Source organism: Pristiophorus japonicus, chromosome 5 (genome assembly GCF_044704955.1).
Source record: "Pristiophorus japonicus isolate sPriJap1 chromosome 5, sPriJap1.hap1, whole genome shotgun sequence".
Lineage (NCBI taxonomy): Eukaryota > Metazoa > Chordata > Chondrichthyes > Pristiophoridae > Pristiophorus > Pristiophorus japonicus.
This window is the reverse complement of record NC_091981.1, coordinates 63,911,112-63,932,489: the sequence shown is the minus strand read 5'-3', so window position 1 is coordinate 63,932,489 and position 21,378 is coordinate 63,911,112. Positions and strand designations below refer to the sequence as shown.

The 21,378-nt window shown below is 41.9% G+C and overlaps 1 protein-coding gene across 12 annotated transcripts in view; it reads left to right on the top strand.

Moving 5' to 3' along the window:
• The window catches only part of atxn1a (ataxin 1a), a 399,635-nt gene that overhangs the window by 363,833 nt on the left and 14,424 nt on the right, over positions 1-21,378 (top strand). For all 12 annotated transcript variants that reach the window (XM_070880692.1, XM_070880687.1, XM_070880691.1 and 9 more), the window contains one exon: positions 8,353-10,318. In XM_070880692.1, the coding sequence (XP_070736793.1) occupies positions 8,507-10,318 (1,812 nt within the window). In that variant the 5' untranslated portion in view covers positions 8,353-8,506. The remainder of the gene's footprint in view (positions 1-8,352; positions 10,319-21,378) is intronic.

Sequence of the window (21,378 nt, the reverse complement as noted above, 5' to 3'; positions counted from 1 at the left end):
TTCAATTTTATTTTGTCTGTTTCTCCTCCTCTCTTGAATATTTTGTACTTCTGGGATATTTTTTCACGGGCTGAGTGCCATCTGGGACCTCTCCCAAGTGGTTGTTCTGCATGTGAAAAACGAGTGCTTGCTGGCGATTCTACCGTCGGAGAGATGATCTAGCTGACCCTAATCCTGACCTCACCGGACATCTGTACAATGTGCACTTTTCTGCAATTACTACAAGGCAGCAAACTGGAGTGGGAGCCCTTCCTGATTGTCAAATATTTAGCTAAGGAATTCTGAGACCAGTTGTAGAAAAAAGCAGGAACTGATTCTGCATCATCTTGTCTTTATGACTGTTAAAATTATGACTTTACCAGCTGAGTCATTGAGCATCATCACTGCTTCACCACCTTCCCACCCTCCCGACATTTTTTTTGTTCAGTGTGTAATTTAGCTAACTGATATGATGGTGAGTTTTACAGACCAAGATCTCGTGTTCAGTGTCAAGTTAGCTGATCTCAGCTGGGAAAGCAGTGAACGGGACTAAAATTGGCCTCCGTATCTTTGGACAACGAAAGGAGAAAATTCTTGCAAAGCTCAAAATACTTCTAATTGTGATTCAGTGCCCCCTGCTGGAAAATGTATGTTGAATAAGGACAGAATTGGGTTTGGCTGTGATGGCTGCTCCAGTTGTAAAATCTGTTGACATTCCACGTCTAGACTCGCACATGAAGCAAGGTACCAAGAGAGTTGCTGCCTTCCAGAGATCTGTGGGCCAGTGTAAGTTACCAGTTTCAGAAGAGAAATGGAAAAGAAAGAACTGCAATTACCAGTTTTCTTCCTTTTTGTTGTTTGCTGATAACTTTTGTAAAAGTTGAACAACTCCACCTTCATTGCTATCAAACATCATGGTTTAAAAACTTGTGGGCACCAGCAAATTACCTCTCGATATGGATTCACTTCATCAAGGCCTTGCACATTTTCACTGATTATGTAGTGAATGGAGTTTCCCGTGGACCAGTTTGTGCTAATGAGGTTTACAATGATGAAGTTCCACTCTGATTTATCTATGGTGTCAGTCACATGATAGAATTCTTGTTTGGTGAGTGAGTCATGAGTTCTTCTGCTGTAGATTAGTGAATGTCCATCAGTTGCATGACCTCCGTGCAGTGATTAACATATCCTCACAATATGTAACGTGCTATGTATAGTACAACAGCTGGCTTGGAGTGCATTACAACACTTAACAGTCAGGCGGGTTGCAGCGGTGTTTGTGTGTGTGTGTGGTGGGGGGGGTGGGGTGGTCTTAATGACATCCTGAATCGTGCAAGCAAAGCTTGGGCTGTTTATGTAGTTACCAGAACCCCTAAGATTGTGTTACAGCCAACGGCACACACCCAGCACCCAATTTCTTTTTTAGATAAATCTATATACACAGCACACTGACTTACCAGTCAGTGTAATTACTTACCAGTTCCCTTCTAGTGCTTCACCAGCAGGTTTTATCATTCAGATTTCTATTTTTTACCAATTGAACTTCTGGATTTCTCCATATCTTTCAGTTGACAGAGTTTGCAATGTAGATTCAGTATTTATTCCTAGTACAAGTTTGGTCACAATTGGAATAAGAAAACAGTGGTAGGCTGCTTCACAGGATGCACACAAAGTCTGATATATATATATATATATTAAGCAGAAGAATGCTTGATCTGTCTTTATTATCAGTACCTGTCACTTGATTGTGATTCAAACAATATTTTATAACAATTGTATATTGTTTTATAAGTATGTTTGTAATCTTATTTGTGACTTAAAATTTGATATAATTGCCAGTTGATGATACTAGGAGAGAAATGCCTCAAAAAGGCCTGAAAAATTCACTCCTGTAGAATTTCTTGGTCTTAACAAGTGACATTTAAAGTTCCATCAATTTTGCAGCAGCAGCAGTGCTATCTTCAGAACATATTCATTTTAAATGCCCATATAAGCTAATGTATAATGGGCATAGAAATGGATGCCATAGGTCAATTTGTGAAATCTTGATCATAAAAACAGGAAATGCTGGATATACATAGGTGAGTCAGAGTTTGAAGGGGAAGAGTGGGGTTATCATTCTGGGTGAGTGTCTGTATCTCTAAAGCCTGTGTTCAAGTAGATATGCTCTTACCCACCCTACTTTTGTGGAACTTTGTGGTGAACGGTTATTTTTCAGACTGGAGGGAAGTATACAGTGGTGTCCCCCAGGGTTCAGTGTTGGGACCACTGCTCTTTTTGATGTATATTCATGACCTGGACTTGGGTATACAGGGCATAATTTCAAAGTTTGTAACTGACACGAAACTCGGAAATGTGAAGTGATTCATTTTGGTAGGAAGAATGAGGAGAGGCAATATAAACTAAATGGTACAATTTTAAAGGGGGTGCAGAAACAGAGATACCTAGGGGTGCTTGTACACAAATCTTTGAAAGCAGTTACAAAGGTATATGGGATCCTTGGTTTTATAAATAGAGGAATTAAGTACGGTAATAATTGGCAAAAGAGCCAGAGGTGATGTGAAGGGGAAAAAAAATGACACAGCAAGTTGTCATCTGGAATGCATTGCCTGAAAGGGTGATGGAAGCAGATTCAGTAAAAATTTTCAAAAGCAAATTGGATAAATACTTGCAAAATAACAATTTACAAGGCTATGGGGAAAGAGCAGGGGAGTGGGACTAATTGGATGGCTCTTTCAAAGAGCTGGTCCAGGCACAATGGACCGAATGGCCCCATTCTGTGCTGTATGATTTGATGATTCTAACTCCTAAAGATTGTTATCTTTGTTCACGTACAGATTTTTAGTTTTATACTTTTTGTTCAAGTTCCAGGTGCCTTTATGTTGCATTTAGTGGGGTGCCAGGCCCATTTTTTTGTTTAAACCAGGTCCTCCTGGCAGTCGACCTTCAGTCATCTAACAAATGGACTGTGAAGTTGCAGTTGGCTGTGTGAAACCTGCATGTCAGCAGTCAGTAGCCCTGGCACCCCACTAAGCGAAAAATAAAAACAGCTGCTGTTTGCCCCATCACTAGCGCAAAAAAAACAATTTGAATTTATACTACAAGTGTATATATATTCTTGAATTGGCCATTGCATTATACTGAAGGCCCTCGTTAACTGGTAACAGCGTAGTGCAATGTGAAACAGCTGTGAACCTCATAGCTTCGTACGCTTTGCTTGTTCTGGCAAACCAGCAGAATTCCCCCAAAAATAGTGTGACTCACCTCTTATTTGTGACTATAGACGTTACATATTACAACAGAATAAAAATAACAGTGACGTAGTCGTGTTTGAAGAGGGGAAGACAATTGGTCTATATAGCCTACCCCTCCAAACCTCCCATCAGGTTCCTTACTTTGATCCTGGGTTAATATCCCTGAATCACACTAGAAATTCATCCAGCACTTTTTTTTTTAAAGTTCCCATCATTTTCTGTTCCACCACTCCCAATGGTATTTGTACCAAAATAGTATCACCTTTTACAGAAAAAAGTTACATAAATGTTTTCTTTTACCACTCTACTCCTGAAGTCGATTTGCAACAAAATAACTTAACGGCATTTAATTTTTCCATTCCCCTGAAAATCTTTTAAATTTCTTTTATCAAGTTCCCCTCACTCCTCTCCTCCAGAGAGTAAAGGTTCCAACTTGCCTCATAAGAGTCATTTAAGTTTAGGAATCGACCCTTAAACGCACCTATGGACTCCCTCCAATACCCTTCCTGTAATATGATTACCAATACAACAGTCTAGCAAGGCCAAATACAACTGCAAACCGCCTACTTTGCCTTATAAGTCACACCCCTGGCTATCTATAAATCTTTTTGATGTTGTAAAGTGCTGCTTGCTCAGCCTGGTAAAGAGTTATAAAAAAAAACCTCTGTTTCTGCTCCCTTTAAAATGCTGAAGTGCGCGAAAACTGATATAACAAAAGGATCAGAATAGTAGTGAGGGAGAGACCGGCAGGCTGGGGCTGGCTTTTATTCACCCCTTTACCCCTTTTTGTTAGAGAAACAATCCTTAAATGTAATAAGATCGTTTCACCAACAATAGTTGGTATCCCTCAAGGCAGCTGTGAGCATAAACAGGGTAGTGGATCCCTCAAGCATTTAATTGTGTATCTTTGATGCAACATACTGAGTGCATACTCGGTGCTTCTGACCTGGAATGTATTTTAATAAGATCAAAAATAAAACCACATTTTTGTATTCAGAACTTGGGTTTAATCAGCAAAATAATTTTGAAATGAGTAAATAAAACCGTTTAACTACTGACTTCACAATGTCCTCCTTCTTCTTCTTCAGTCCCTTGGAATCGAGGATGACTTGCTTCCACGATAAAAATGAGTTCTTATGTGACTAATGAGTCCTAAGCGGGACTTAGAGTCTCTGTCACAGGTGGGGCAGGCGGTGAATGAAGGTACCGATGGGTGGGGAGCATGGGTTGCCTTGCGCTGTTTACATTTGGTTTCAGCTTTCTCTCGGCATAGAGACTCGAGGTGTTCGGCATCTTCCCGGATGTTTTTCCTGCACTTTATGCAGTCTTGGGCCAGGGATTCCCAGATATCGGTGGGGATGTTGTACTTTTTCAAGGAGGTTTTAAGGGTGTCCTTGAAGCATTTCCTCTGCTCACCTGGGGCTCGCTTGCCATGTCAGAGCTCCAAGTAGAGTGCTTGTTTTGAGAGTCTCGTATCGGGCATGCGGACGACGTTGCCTGCCCAACGGAGCTGATCGAGCATGGTCAGTGCTTTTATGTTGGGGATGTTGGCCTGAGCGAGAACGCTGATGGTGTACCTATCCTGCCAATGGATTTGCAGGATCTTGCTTGTTGGTTGGTGGTACTTCTCCAGTGCTTTGAGTTGCCTACTGTACATAGTCCATGTCTCTGAAGCATTCAGGAGGGCGGGAATCACTACTGCTCTGTAAACCATGAGCTTGGTGCCGGGTTTGAGGTCCTGGTCTTCAAAAAAATACTTCCTCAGGCGATCAAAGGCTGCACTGGCACACTGAAGGCAGTGTTGGACGTCAGCCCTTGTTGACAGTAGGCTCCCATGGTATGGAAAATGGTCCACGTTGTCCAAGGCCTCGTTGTGGATTTTGATAATTGGGGAGCAGTGCTGTGTGGCAGGGACAGGTTGGTAGAGCACCTTTGTCTTACGGATGTTTAGTATAAGGCCCATGCTCTCATACGCTTCGGTGAAGGTGTTGATGATAGCTTGGAGTCCAAGTGTGCGCAGATACAGGCGTCATCTGCGGACTGTAATTCAATGACAGAGGATGGGACGACCTTGGATCGGGCCTGGAGGCGGCGGAGGTTGAACAGTTTCCTGTTTATTCTGTAGATTAACTTCACTCCAGCGGGGAGCTTACTGAGGTTGAGATGGAGCATTGCAACAAGGAAGATCGAGAAGAGCGTTGGTGCAATGACACAGCGTTGTTTGAACCCGGTCCGAACGTGAATTAGGTGTGGTGGATCCGTTGGTCAGGATCACAACTTGCATGTCGTCGTGAAACAGGCGAAGGATGGTGACAAACGTTTGAGGGCATCTGAATTTGAGGAGGACACTCCATAATCCCTCATGGTTGACCGTATCAAAGACTTTTGTGAGATCAAAGGAGGCCATGTATAGGGGTTAGTGCTTTTCCCTGCATTTCTCTTGGATTTGCTTTGCGATGAAGATCATGTCCATTGTGCCCCATAGTGGGCGGAATTCGCATTGCGACTCTGGGAGGAGTTCTTCAGCCACTAGGAGAAGGCGATTGAGGAGGATTCTTGCGGTGACTTTCCCTGTGGCAGACAGCAGGGAAACTCCTCTGTAGTTACCGCAATCGGACTTGTCGCCTTTCTTGAAGATGGTCCCGATTACCGCGTCTGAGATCCGCTGGCATACTCTGCTCCTTCCAGATGAGAGAAGTGAGATTGTGTTTCTCCGCCATGGTTTAGTGCTTCAGCGGAAATTCCATCTGCTCCTGAGGCCTTGTTATTTTTCAGTTGGTGGATGGCCTTTTCTACCTGGGGTGCAGAGATTCTGGCGGGTAGAATGCTGCGGGATTGAGTCCAGGACACTCCCGTCGAAGACAGAGTCTCGGTTGAGGAGGTCTTCGAAGTGCTCCTTCTAGAGAGCACTGACTGTCTCTCTGTCCTTGATGAGTGCCTCTCCGTTCTTGGCCAGCGGTGGGGTAGGGCTGTAGGTGGTCTTGACTGCGCTGAAGAATCCACGCATGTCGTGGTTGTCAGCTAGTTGCTGGATCCCCGCTTTCTCCACCCACCATCTGTTCTTTAGGTCATGAGTTTTTTGTTGGACCTTGGCCTTCACACATCTGTAGAGCTGCTTTCTTGCTCTCGAATTGTGTTGCTATTTCCAGCCCAAAAATGCGTTGCGCTTGCGGCTTATTAGCTCTTGGATATCTCGGTTGTTCCCCACAATGGAAATGGTGAAAGGAGGAGTTTGGGCATCACCCAGCTGTATTCTCAGCTCCCCCCGATCCACAGAACTTCTTTCCGCCATCTGTACTAGATGCAGGGGACTCGAGGGGCCTTTTCCTGACTTTGCTGCTGACAGGGGAACCTGCCACCAATGGTACAATATTAAAAAAATTAAACTTGCAGGCCTGCTTTTTCCCGATACACACCATGAGCAGGCGGCATGAAAGCTGGAAAATTACCCTGTACCTTGATGTTGCTAGTTGGTGTCCAAAGGTGAAGTTCTACCTGCATCAAACAGGGACAGTGGGTGTGTGTGTCATGCCAGAACTGCAGTGTGCCAGTGTTGCCATTTCCGATGGTTTACAATGCAAATTGAAATCTTTCGGTTATAACTAAAATCAAAAACACATTTATGTTGCCATCCTTAATGCCAAACTGGAACACAGTGGTTTTGACAGCATGTTCAAACTGCAGCAGATTTGTCCTATTTATAATTAAAATGATCTTTAGAGGGCTTTTAGTTTCTCTCCGTAGCAAACCACACTTGCAAAGAATGCTGCACATCATTTTTTCTGATCTAATTCACTGCTACGAAAGATGGACCTTTTTAATCAGTGTGAAATGCGCCATTTTGATATCAAGCAAGTAAAGCATCTCTATTTGAAAAGATAAATTTAGCTCCTGCTTAGACTGGGCTTTATAAATACTCTGTACAGATATTTACAGCCTGCATTTATTTTTATGCTATCACTCGTCTCGCCGAAAGAGCTAAACTTAGCTCAAGAAAACGTTCTATCTACCCGCCTGTATTAATTACTGAATGATCTATTAACTGTACCACGCCAGTTACAACCATCTATAGCCCGGGTTAGAATTATTTTCTTCAATTTGCATTGGTGAAGTGTATAATCTTCCTCACATTACTGCTTCGTATTGAGCAAATACCATTTGAAACCAGTGTTGCATTTTACATTTACAGTTCTGAATGAAAGATCATCGACCTGAAATGTTAACTCTGTTTCTCTCTTCACAGATGTGTCTGACCTGCTGAGCAATGTTCCCCCTAAGGTGCGCAGCTGTGCTCCGATCGCGAGGTCCCGCGCAGGGTGCTCACCAGCTGTTCTGCTGGATGGGACACGGCTGTGCAGCAAATTTAAAGGATCTGCGCAGGGAAACAAAAATTAAAGGGAGCATTGCTGCCTAGTATTTTCAGCATTTTCTGCTTTTATTTCCATATCCAGCATCTGCAGTGCTTTGCTTTTGTATTGTTGCATTTTGCCTATTAGTGAAAATTTGTTTTTGAAAATATTGAACAACCTATCTTCCCAAGTGCTGAAACTCTGCATTTATATTGATTGGAAATAAGCTGAAAATGTTGGTTTTATAGGCGTCACCATTTGCATACACGAGCTGCTTTGTAACTGCATGTCCTATTCCAAGTTGTGATTTGGAAAGGAACATGGTGTTGAGATTTAAAATACCAGAATGTTGATGTGCATGCTCGATCTTCATTTTAGACTGGTTGTAAATAGTTGTATGGAATTAAGTCAGCATCATCAAAATACCTAATATTCAAATGAACTGCATTTGTTTTCTTGAATGAGTGGTAAGGAATATCTTTCCATTGAAGCATAAATTTAATGTGGTGCAATGCTTTAACTGCAGGTTTATTGTTTTCACCTCCTAAAATTAACTGCCTGTAGCATTTCTGGGAGGGGGAAGAAGGAAGAGGGATATAATTTTATCTTGGATGGCCAGAAATTAAAAGAGAATATTTCAGATTAGGGTGAAAGTATAGGCAGGACAATATTTGTACTGTTCATATTAGAATGATTTGTATATTTGCTATTAAATTTAGAATTGTTTTGTTTGCTAAATGTGAGGTTTTGAACCTTTCTTTTCATTTCAGGTTCCAAAGCAGTTGTGAAGAATTCTGGCGGGAGGAAATGATGCCTCATGCAGTTCTTGGATCATTTTGGGACGAACTGCCAGAAAACGAATGCGACATCCAATTTATCAAGCTAGAATCAAAGCCTAACAGACACTAAGCAAGTCTTTTAAAAATGAAATCGAACCAGGAACGCAGCAATGAATGTTTACCGCCCAAAAAACGTGAGTTTCCTGTCAGCAGCGTGCCCTTGGCAGAGAAGGCGGTTGCAGCAGCTACTGTGAGTGAGAGCAGTCGCAGTGAAAACTTGGCATGGCTTGCCAATGTAGCTAGCAGCCAAAGCAGTGTGGGCGTGAGGTATGGACATGTCAAAGTAGCAGGAGAAACCCCAGTGGAAACTGGCTTACCACTGTATAAGCCACTACCGACTGCAGTGGACTATTCATCACCTGGGAATGTTGGACCAGCTCTGGGGGTAACACATCTTCGTGCTGTTTATTCATCTTCAGCATTAGCACAGCCAGGACCTTCTGTGTCGCCAGTAGAGTATGCCCCCCTGCAGCCCGCTGCTTTCCAGTTTGTTGGGCCACCTTACAGCGGGCCATACACGGGGCCTGCTGCATTTGTCCCTTCCCCATTGATCTCCCCAACATCCTCTAATGCTTCTGCCACTCCATCTCAGTATTCCCATCTAGAACCCTACTCTACTATCTTTGCCAGTATGGGCAGCCCATCCCAGCATAAGATTGAGCAGCAGGTGGTTAGGCCGCACAGAATGATAACCGGATCTCCTTCACCCTCAGTGCAAAATCAGTACGTGCAAATTTCAAGTTCTTCTCCAAATGTGACCAGGCCCCTCTCCCCTACGACAGTTCCCTTGCATTTACACTCTCATCCATCACTGATTCCGCACACCCTCACAGTCAGTACGCCATCACAAATGGTTCTCCAGTATGCAGATGCTGGGTACCATGTTGCACCAAGGGAATCTATAAGGAAGGTTGAAGACATCAGGCCACATTTAGTTCCAAGAAGGGAAGTAATAAATGGTGAAATTGAAAAATGTAGGAGATATGCCATCTCGCCCAGCACAGAAATGAGCATGGAAAACACAGGAACCAAACCGGTTTCTCGGCACTATGAAATAAGGCATGGGACCCATGTGGTTGTTCACCCAAGTCCTGCTGACTATAATGCACAAGAAACTTTAGGTCCTAGAGCCTCGGTAATGATTATACCCAACAGTCACACGCCTACTACAGATCTGGAGGTCCAACAGGCCATAGACAGGGGCAACTCTCCTTTGGCACTATATGATAAGACTAACTTAAATCATGGGAAGGCAGCCTTTTCTCCACATTCTGTCATCCAAACGACCCATAATCCCACTGAGCACCTCTCTATAGGATTACCTGCTAGTGCTGTGTATCCTGGCTCTCAACAGCCACTTATTGGTTACATTAGCAGTCAGCAGCAAGCACTTAGTTACCATGGGAACCTGCAACAGCACCTAGTAATCCCAGGCACCCAGCCCCTTCTTATTCCTGTATGCAGTACAGCGGTTGAAGCATCAGGGGCAACATCTACAATAGTAACATCTTCTCCTCAGTTTGCTGCAGTCCCTCATCCATTTGTCAGCACAGCCAGTCCTAAGAGTGAGAACTATCATCCTGAATCACTTGTTACTCAGCCAACTTACCACACGACTGTCGTACAGGCCCAAGTGCACCTGCCAGTAGTGCAGTCGGTGAGCTCTCCCGTCGCAGCTTCTAATCAACTGCCTCCCTACTTCATGAAAGGATCAATCATACAGCTAGCTAATGGAGAGCTTAAGAGAGTTGAAGACTTAAAAACAGAAGACTTCATACAGAGTGCTGAAATCAGCAGTGACCTGAAGATTGACTCTAGCACTGTGGAGCGCGTTGAAGGCAGTCATACCTCCAGCTTTGCTGTCCTGCAGTTTGCAGTCGGAGAACACAGAACACAGGTATGAGTGACCATGTCATGGGCCAACTGGAGTGTTGTATGTTTCTTTGTAAACAGCAGAATGTAATCTCATCTTCACGGGATCGTTTCAAATCCGTTTTTGTTGATTTTCCACCAATACATTCACAAACTCTTTTTTCAGATGATTCAGTAAAACCAGTTCCCTTCCAAATTTGAGAGAACAACCCTGAAATTTCACATTCATTTCTTGCCAAAAATGAAGTCCAGAGATGCATGTATGTTGTATTAGTGATGTAACAGCACGCGTTGCGTGCTATACATGACATACTGACGTCACTGATGTGATGTGTGCGCATCTCTGAATTTGATTTTCAGCAGGAAAGTCTCTGCAATTTGGATTTTTTTTATGGGGACTTAGATCATTAGGTACTCCTATCGTGCAATTGTCAAATCTTTCATTCCTAGTTGGGTATGGAGCAAAGGCAGCAGTTAACTGATGCAGTTATCATACTAATAGTCCCATGTAGACTGAGGTCATCAATCAAAGGCTGACATAGGTTACACACCAAGGCACTGCTTATTTATCGCAAATGTTCCCCATTTTTATCCCACTTTTTTTATCCCACTATCCTAATGGTAGGCTGGAGCCAAAGCAATAAATCTAGTTTCTTTTTATGTTTTTTTTAAAAGCTATCTAGCGGTTAAATTAGACTCTGATGGTGAGCCTCACAAAAGTGTGTCTGTATATTGTGTAAATAGTTGTGGGTTGTCATTTAGCTAAACGACTTTTTAAAAATATTTTTCCCCCAAAATTTTTATGATGTCCAAAGCAATTTTTTTAAAAAACTGATTTTTCTCTTAATTTACCTGAATTATTTGGGGCCTAGTTTTCCCCACTAACGTTCTCCCTCCTTTTAAGAAAAAATACACTTGCAATGAAAACCAGTCTTTTTAAATCAGCAATAAAATCTGAGTTTCAAGATCCTTCAGCATGACTAATACAACTACCACGCCATTAAAACGAGCTGACACTGAAGTCCTCCTAGCTGTAGCAGTTGAGGATTGGGGTCTCATCCACATCACACAAGTTCAGATCCCAGCTTTGACTCCTGTACAGTTTCACTAGCTATTTGCCGGGCCTTTAGATGGAGCAGTGGTGGAATCCTAAAGGACGAAGTGGTAAATACATCTGAAAGTAAATATGGTTGGTCAGTTTCCTTAGTGTGAGATTCTGAATCCATAACTGTTAAAGAGTGAAGTTCTGGTGATTAGTAAGCAGAAATGTAATTTTTGACGTTATTCTAGACATGAAATAATATAGCCTTGGCATAAAAATAAAATTTTAAAAGCGCTTTCAATAATGTGTAACCTCGTCATCATCGTTCATTCTTTGATATTGAAGAAAAAATCTGGCATATCATCTCTCTTTTTTGGAGTGTGTTCTTGGATGACTGAAAAGTATTTTTGCTTGGGATGAGTCTCTGCAGATTGAACAGTGGATTCTGGATTCACCAGGTTGGGGATCTTTGATTTTTCAAGTTAGGCATGCCACATCCCTCAATGTGGCATGCCTAACTTTTGTCCTCTCTACTTGCACAGCTCTTAACTATGGCTCAAAAGTAGTTGCTTGTGAAAGGGTGTGGGAGGACACCTAGAGGTTACATAAAGGTGGCACAGGTTTTGCATACCAGTTAAGGACATTGTCCATTTTAGGTCCAATATTATTAAATCCAGTCGAATTGTCTGTCAGATTACAAGATATATTTACAGATCAGGAAGATTATGAAGTGAGCCTCTGACCATTTATCCACCAAGAATGCCTACTTCTACCTCCATAACATCGCACAACTCTGCGCCTGCAGCAGCTCCTCTGCTAGTGAAACCCTCATCCATGCCTTTATTACCTCTAGATTGGGCTATTCCAATGATTTCCTGGCCAGCCTCCCCTCTTCCACCCTCCATAAACTTGAGCTCATCCAAATCTCTTCTGCCTGAATCCTAACTCACACAAAGTCCCTTTCACTCATGATCGTCATAGGCAGTCCATCGGAGTCGAGGAAAACTTGCTTTTGCACTAAAAATGAGTTCTCGGGTGACTAAAGAGTCCAATGCGGGACCTACAGTCTCTGTCACACGTGGGGCAGATGGTGTTTGGAGGAATGGGAGGTTGGGGTGCCTGGGTTGCCGCGCATTCTTTCCGCTGTCAATACTTGGCTTCAGCTTGCCTTCCCGGACGCTTTTCCTCCACTTTGGGCCAGGGATTCCCAGGTGTCAATGGGGATGTTGTACTTTTTCAGGGAGGCTTTGAGGGTGTCCTGGAGCTCGCTTGCCGTGTCGGAGCTCCGAGTAGAGGGCTTGATTTGGGAGTCACGTGTCGGGCATGTGGACGATGCTGCCCATCCAGCGGAGCTGATCGAGCGTGGTCAATGCTTCGATGCTGGGGATGTTGGCCTGAGCGAGAACACTGACATTGGTGCGCCTATCCAGCAAATTGATTTGCAGGGCCTTGCAGAGGCAGTGTTTTGAGGTGTCTGCTATATATAGTCCACGTTTCTGAGCTATATAGGAGGGTGAGTATCACAACTGCTCTGTAGACCATGAGCTTGGTGTGCCAGGTTTGAGGTCCTCGTCTTCAAGCACTCTCTTCCTCAGGCGACCGAAGGTTGTGCTGGCACACTGAAGGCGGTGTTGGACCTCGTCGTCAATGTCTGCCCTTGTTGACAGTAGGCTCCCAAGGTATGGAAAATGGTCCACGTTGTCCAAGGCCTCGGCATGGATTTTGATAACTGGGGGCGGGGCAGTGCTGTGTGGCGGGGGCAGGTTGGTAGAGCACTTTTGTCTTATGGATGTTTAGTGTGAGGCCCATGCTCTCGCACGCCTCGGTGAAGGTGTTGACAATGGCTTGGAGTTCGGCCTCCGCGTGTTTGCAGACGCACCTGTGCTCACTGACCTACAGTGCCTCAAGGTCCGGCAACGCCTCAATTTTAAAATTCTCATTCTTGTTTTCAAATCCCTCGCCCCCTCCCTATCTGTCTAACCTCCAACAACCCTACAGGATCTCTATTCTCTAATGCTGGCCACTTGTGCATCCCCAATTTTAATCGTTCCACCATTGGCTGCCGTGCCCTCAGCTGCCTAGGCCCTAAGCTTGGGAATTTCCACCCTAAACCCCTCTGCCTCTCTACTTCTCCTTTAAGATATTCCTTAAAACCTACCTCTTTTACCAAGCTTTTGGTCATCTGTCTTAATGTGGCAAATTTTGTTTGATAACGATCTGGTGAAGCCCCTTGGAACGTTTTGCTACAGTAAAGGTGCAAGTTGATATGGATGATTTAATGCATTTCGGGCTTGAAGCTAATTTTGTGGAGTCCATAGAAAGATCTTGGACTGTAATTTTTTAATCCATTACAAAGCTTTTAATTGTCTATTTTTAAAAACTTATTTCTCCCCTATCCCTCCTATTTTGTTTAAACTTTCTCACACATCAATTGGTTCTCTGTAAAACAGTAAACATTTATCCAGACTTTCCCATTGCTCCTCAATACCATGCTGCCCCGCACTTACAAAAATCCCAAATGTTTTTTGTATTTTCCTTTGGTTTTAGAAACTAATTGTTTTCTCACTCAACATGGACTTAACTTGGAATGACTTTACACCACTCATTACAATAGAAAAAAGACCAAGGATTCTCACAAAATAATATGATAATAATAATATAAAAGAAACATCATTTAACAGCTTTGTTATGCATATGCTTGATTCGAGTTAAAGAAGGTTAATAGCCTCTCTCTGAAAACAATGGTTCCACAATTGCGGCGTTAACTAAGTTTCTATTTAAAAAAAATTGGGCCCCACTTCATATCTCCCTCGCCCTCCCCACGCCCTTTTTAAGCGTTGAGAGCTTTCCAAAGTATAATTACAGCTGTACACTGCCGAACTCTTCCCCCACCCCGCCACATAATAAAAGAAAGTTTTATAGTATAAAAATGTTTTTATTATTGGCAACATAACACAAAATGCAACAAAAAAAATCCCAATAAGAGACGAGCCTTACTAATCATTCAAGTAAGACTAACAAAATTAGGAGAAAAAGTTCGAGACTGACTGGATACAGAACAAAACTGGAGAGACATTAGAAGTAGGTAGGACATAGAGAAAAATTGAGAGATCCAAGATTGGCTTTAATTTTGTATTTGTTTACTGTTCTGCTGATACTCAAGATTCTGTGAAAAGTGGGTCAGGAATGAAGTGAGTAAGGCTCATCCACCAAAACTCTTGGGCTAGATTTTGCTGGAGTGGGGCATCTGTTGGTTTACTTTATAAAAAAAAAAAAAAATTTGCTCTCACTGCTGCTGGAAGTGAGAGTTTTTAATGCTGCGGCGAGGGTATCTGGGACCTTGGTGAACAACAGGACAAACAGTGTATCTCTTAATCAATGAGATTAAAGTATTGAGAAATAAACTGAGGAGAAGGGTGAATTCAATGTCAAATCGGGTAAAGAAAGAGAAATTGAGAGGGAAAGACAGATTGGAATAAGGGAGAGAAAAAAGACCAGAAGGAAAAGTAAGAAAAATAATTAAAATCTCCTAAAACAATTTGCAACCTGAAGGAATGAGACTCCAGACTTGTAATTCTTTACTTTCTGGGCAAGAGAGGTTGATTGGCAGTCATTAACAATTATCACATTGTTAAAAGATCACTTGCGCTATTAATTACTAGACTTAATTGTGTTAGAAGTTTAATGGGCAATTAATGTGTAAATGCAGCAACTTGATGAAAATCGCGGGGAGGCACGAGATGCCATTTTTGCGAAGCGAACATTACAACAGTGACTACACTTCAAAAAGTACTTCATTGGCTGTAGAGTGCTTTGGAAATACTGGTGGTCGTGACAAGTCCTATATAAATGCAAGTCTTATTTTCTAACTGTGGAGTGGCACAAGTTGGCCAGCAACTTGTGGCGATTCGCAATTCACAGAGTATCGCTTACTCGCTACAAGTTGTGACTGATTTCCGCACTGTTCATACACCAGATTTTTTCAGCAAAATCTGATCCAATTTTTTTGCCCAGATTGCACCAGCTCCTTGGTGATGATATGGAACACTTTAAAATGTTTCATTACAAGCAAGAAATCATACAACAGAAATTTCTTCAAAAAAAGATTTCACTGTGAATTCCTAATAAGCTCTACGTTTATAGATATGTGGGCGATTACCTGATAGCCATATATGTGTACTATTTATTTTTTCTTGTGTTAAAGTTTTACTCTGGTAATTCCAGAACTCCATTGGGGTGATTGCACTATCTGGCACTCCCAGCAGGGAGTGGCTTTCATGGACACCCGACCCGTGAATTTCTGAAATGTGCACCCTCCCAGAGTGTTCACGGAATAACTTCAGAACCTAGATCATTGTCATCTGTTACTTTCCATCTATGTAATGACATTCTTGATGTCATTATTGTGCCAATCATATGGATAAACAGAAAGCAAAATATTACAGATGCTGGTGATCAGGTTAGGCAACATCGGTTCGGACAACACACATCAATTGACGTTTTAGGTATAAACCCTGTCTCGGAACTGAAAGGTGAATTGAGGAATTACTGTCAGCCATGGCTCAGTGGGTAGCACTCTCGCCTCTGAGTCAGAAGGTCGTGGGTTCAAGTCCCACTCCAGAGACTTGAGCACAAAGGTCTAGGTTGACACTCCAGGGCAGTACTGAGGACTACACTGTCGAAGTTGCCGTCTTTTGGATGAGACGTTAAATCGAGGTCCCATCTGCTCTTTTAAGTGGACGTAAAAGATACTATGGCACTATTTCGAAGAACAGCCAGGGGAGTTATCCCCAATCAACATCATTAAAAATAGATTATCTGGTCATTATCATCGCATTGTTTGTAGGAGCTTGCTGTGCACAAATTACCACATTTCCTACATTACAACAGTGACTACTAAAATACTTAATTGGCTGTAAAGCGCTTTGGGATGCCGGTAGTCGTGAAAGGCGCTATATTAAATGCAAGTTTTTCTTTCTTTAGTCTGCGGAAGCATGCTTTGGATAAAGCTCTTCAATTATTTTTTCTTCTTTTTTTTCTGGTGAATTCCCTCCACCACCATTCAGGGGGCACTGAGACCAATTAATGTTCCTGACTACCTCCCCACAGAGGGATCTCACCTTTCTATTTAAAATACTAACTTTTTTAAACATAGCCCAGGGATCTAGTCACCAAATAATTTATATGCAACTTTATTTGGCTGAAAACCAAAACAATTAACAAGCTTGTAACATCAAGCTTGTGCATGTTCCTCCACCTCCGATTCTCCATTGTTTCTTTTAGGACTTTCGTAATGCATCAGATCTCCTATAGCTTGTTGCAGCTCTTGTTGCGCCCCCCACCCACCCCTACACACTCTCCTTGACTATACCAAAGATGTACTTTATTTTTTTTTTTGGATTCATTTCCTTTGATTAATATTCAAGTGATTAGTTTTTAGTGCGTCAGTAATACATTTAATGAGAATGTATAATAACACCTGATCAACAAGCCACAAGTAACTTGTGAAACATTTTTTCCATCACTGTAATTATGTATTTTTGTACACAGTTAGAGTATTGTGTACCGTTCTGGGCGTCCCAGTGAGGATTCATTAGAATGATGAGGGAATTAAAGGATATATTTATGAAGAAAGACAATCAAAAGATACTTTACCATTGTCCATTTCTTAACCTGCCTCTTCCCATCACGGTTTCCTCTGACTTGCCACCAGCAATGTCATCGATTCACGTTAAAGAATGGTAAATGTTTGGCAGTAGGCAGCAAACTCATTTGTCAATTTTGCCGCTATTCATGAGTCACTGACAGTTTGATGTCAGAACCGTATAAACCAAACAATTCAGAAAATAATTACTATGCATAAAGGAAGTAGGAGCTAGGAAAATATTACTTAGCGAGCAGCAGAATATTACCCAGTAACTGCCTTTAATATCATGACCATGCCAATAGAAGATGCCTCCTGGACAGTCCTGAGATATAATAAATATCTCTAAGTGACGCTACCCAGATAACTCTGGAATGACCCAAATCTTTATTGATAAGAAGCCCGATGAGCTACTGTAACCTTATTGGAAGAATTAAATTTATTTTATTTTTTATTATCTATTATGGGCTGTTATGCTGGAAAATGTTTAACTTGCCATGTGTTGAGTAGGTGGTTTTCAAACTCCTGAATCGTCATAATCCAAGGTTGGCTATGATGCTATTTATGATTCTTGCAGTATGTTCTTAACTGAAAAAAATTAGAGTTTGTGTTTTTTTCAGCCCAGTAAAATCTATGGAAATTACCTGTAATGGCACATTATTATTCTGATAGTATATATCACTGGAATTTTTTGTTGATCATCTATTTCCACAAGTGGTCAATTCTACTATATATGCCACAAGTTTTCTTAACATGCAAACCTAGAGCTGTGTTTTGTGCTTGATCTGTTAGCTAGGCTGTGTGTGTCGTGGCTGTGCTTTTTTTAAGTTTACCTAGTGCATCAATTTTTACTTTCACTATTCCTACACAATTAGAGGCAGATAATCTAAACCTAGCACATGTTGAGAACTAGTTGGCCCAGTGGGTTACAAGACACCCCTTCAACTTCAAGAACTGGGTTTGAATCAAGTCCAGACTGAGTGTCTTTCTCGCTGGGTTTTAGACTAAATGAGTTAGAGCAGTCTCCAGAGTTCTTGCAGGCTGTGAATTCACATTCCAAAATTGCTCATAAATTGGCATTCATTTGTCAGTCACTTGGATGCCATTGGGAGAGCTGGTGCAGGAAATTCAGTTATCACACCAGTGTCGACTTCAAGCATTTTGGTGTAGAGTAGAGGAAGCTTTGCTCTGCAACTAATCAATGCTGTACCTGACTCGGGAATAACTGATGCTCACTCTGGATTCCCAAAGTAGAAAAAAATACTAGTCCTCAGCATTAATCTGTAAGTTTAATTAGTATAAGATTAAAAATTCACCAACTAGAGGATAAACATAACACAATACTTCTGTGCATATTTTTCCTACTGTGCCTACCCTTAAAGCATCCTTTGCAATGCATCTCACTTCTCAACTTCCTTCACCACGCCCCCCCTCCCCACCCCACCACCTGTCCCCACATCTGACATTGCAGTCTCCAGTACATTGGGTTCTGTCATAGACACCCACCCCCAAAAAAGTTTCATTTACAAAAAAATCTTTGCATAATTTTTCTTCTTCTGCCCAGTCTCCTGGGACATGCATCAACTGCCCGTGATCTTGAAAGCACACAATAAAGACCTGACAAAGATTTGACTTCTGTATCTCCTTTCCCACAGCAGTACAGCTGAGGTTAGCAGGAGAATCAAAACTGCTTCTTGCAGCAGCAGGTCCTGGTGCTTTAATCATTTGTTTATTTAGCAACGGTTGCTGGATGCACTAGACTGCCTGTTGTGTTGAAAGGGTGATTTTGTGCCACGGCAAGATGAATGAAGGGAAGTTATGATGTTTTAAAAATACATCACTGGGTGATGGCTGTTGTAAAGAATGTTGCAGGGGGAGTTAGAGGCAAACACTTGTGTGATGTATTTAGTATATCTGCTGTTTGTTCCTCCTGCAACTCTATCCTTCAGATTTGGCAACAGACTGATTAAAATAGCATACAATTACTCATTCCTACAACATACTGTAGAAATGTGCACATTTACAATAAATATACTTTCACTTTTCTTGCAAGTTAAACATTTTTTTCCTTGTGCTAATATAGATAACTCTAAAATAATCAGACACAGTTACTGTCTCTGATCCCCTCTGTTGCACAACACCCGAGTTATTTTGGGGGTAAGTATTCATACATGTTGATAAAATTCTTTAGTTATAGACCCTTTGTGTCCTGCATCATGAAGTTTCCCTGCAAAATGCAGAGAAGCATAAAGGCCACCACATGCATGTGTATTTATTTACATATATATCAAAAATCTTGTGTTGTGCAGCTGTCAACTTTTTCCATTCTAAATCCCTATGTCCGCATTTATAATGGAATCTGCCTATGTAAACTTAGTCTTCTACATCGCCCGCCCCCCCCCCCCCCCCCCCAACTACCACCAAACCCCTGAAGGTACTGCAATTCCACCACTGACTGCAGGATATATTACTGTGTAACATGTTTACATACGCTGTCTCCATTATAAATGTGAACCTAGATATTTATCATGGAAATATAAAAATCAGGACAGAATGTATGACTTTAAAATGGAGATTGAATTGTGTCTGCATGTTCTGGTACAATTATTCCCTGCCCTTTAATCCTGCTACACCTGACTGTACTTGGTCTTGACTCCCTCCAATGCTGTCGTTCCTCGAGAGGGAGAATGTAATTACAGTGTGACAAATTTGCATAAGCCGTTTCCATTATAAATGGGGACTTTGGAATTCATAATGGAAAAAGTTGACAGGGAGGTGGGAATATAAGCACTAATTTTATATATTAATATTCTATTTGAAGTGATGCGTAGTGTGTTTGTCAATTATGCCCACAGGACTTAGTGATGAACTATCCTTTACAACATCATATCGGAGACTTCTCAAGTTGTACTGTTCACCTGTTGGTTGAGTTTAGCAATGTAGAAAATCTAGCTGATTGAGATTGTGAGGTGTGCAGTTCATCCTGGCGGTTTGTATTTTGTAATATTTTGAGATGAGACAGTGGAATTCGAGCACTGATGATCAAAGCCATGGTGTGGTAATATTTGGAAGTTTATCCTCTGCTCTATTAAGATTCCATACTGAGCCACATGGGATTTTGCTAGATGGCAAAGGGAATAGTTGAATCTTTGTGGTTCCGAATATTGCTTGAAACCCAGCTACAGGGGACAGTAGCAGTTCCCTACACCCAAGCTCTCGATGAGAGTTGCCCAACCCAGAGGCATCACAGATAATTCACAAGAAGAAACATTTCACAAAGAAAAATTACACAAAGTGTAAAAGGCAAAAAAATGTGAGCTATTGAAATCTCCAGGATACTTGCTGTGCAGATTTTTTTCTTGTATTTGTGCCTCACTGGCTGGCTGGCTGTGCTCCTAATTTTTATTATCCACATTAAATCCCTGTTAATCCACTACAAACATTAAACTGGCATTATGGCCTGGAGTTTCCGCTAGGCGCCTAATCTGGAAATTGTTCCAGTTTTGCCGTGGTGAAGCTATGCCCAAGTTTCCACTCAAACTTATTTGCATAAGCCTGAACATAAAATCTCCCTTGACTCCGCGCAATCGAGCAGTGTTATTATCAGTTCAATCAAGCACCATTATCGATCGTAATCGATTATTGACTGGATCAAGGCCAGTGTTTCAGGGACTAATTCAAGATTACTGAATTAAACTAATTTAAACTGAAAATTTATTCAAATAATTTCTGCAGCTGAAGAAACAGCCAATCATTGGTTTCAATTGACTGCTGGTCACAGGTCTTATGTACCAAGGGCAGATCAATTGACTGAATTTAAAGTCATTGTAACCAATGTTCCCCATATTTTTTTGGGGGTACAGGGTTGCGTGGCCCATTCACAGTTTTGTGCATGTGCGAACTTTAACATTGCAAAAACCAGTTCCAGGCTGTGTGGGCATTTCAGGGAATGTTGATTGTAATATCAGTATGAGAAACAGACCTGAGTGAGGCTTCAATTGACTGCCGGTATCTGCAACTGCAGGTCATTAACAATAGAATAATGTGACCATGGGTACTAGATTATGGACGCTGTTTGATAAGCACACATGAATGGGAGCTATTGGTGGAAACTTACCATGCTGACCTGGGAGTTTTGTGAGTGGAGTCGTCTTCAGGAGAATAAACTTTTGAACGAACAACAATAACAATAACTTGCATTTATATGGTGCCTTTAACGTAGTAAAATACCCAAGTCACTTCACAGAAGAGTTATCAAACAAAATTTGACACAGTCGCAAAAGCAGATATTAGGACAGGTGACCGAAAGCTTGGTCAAAGAGGTAGGTTTTAAGGAGCTTCTTGAAGGAGAGAAAGATGGAGAGGTTTAGGGTGGAAATTCCAGAGCTTGGATCTTAGA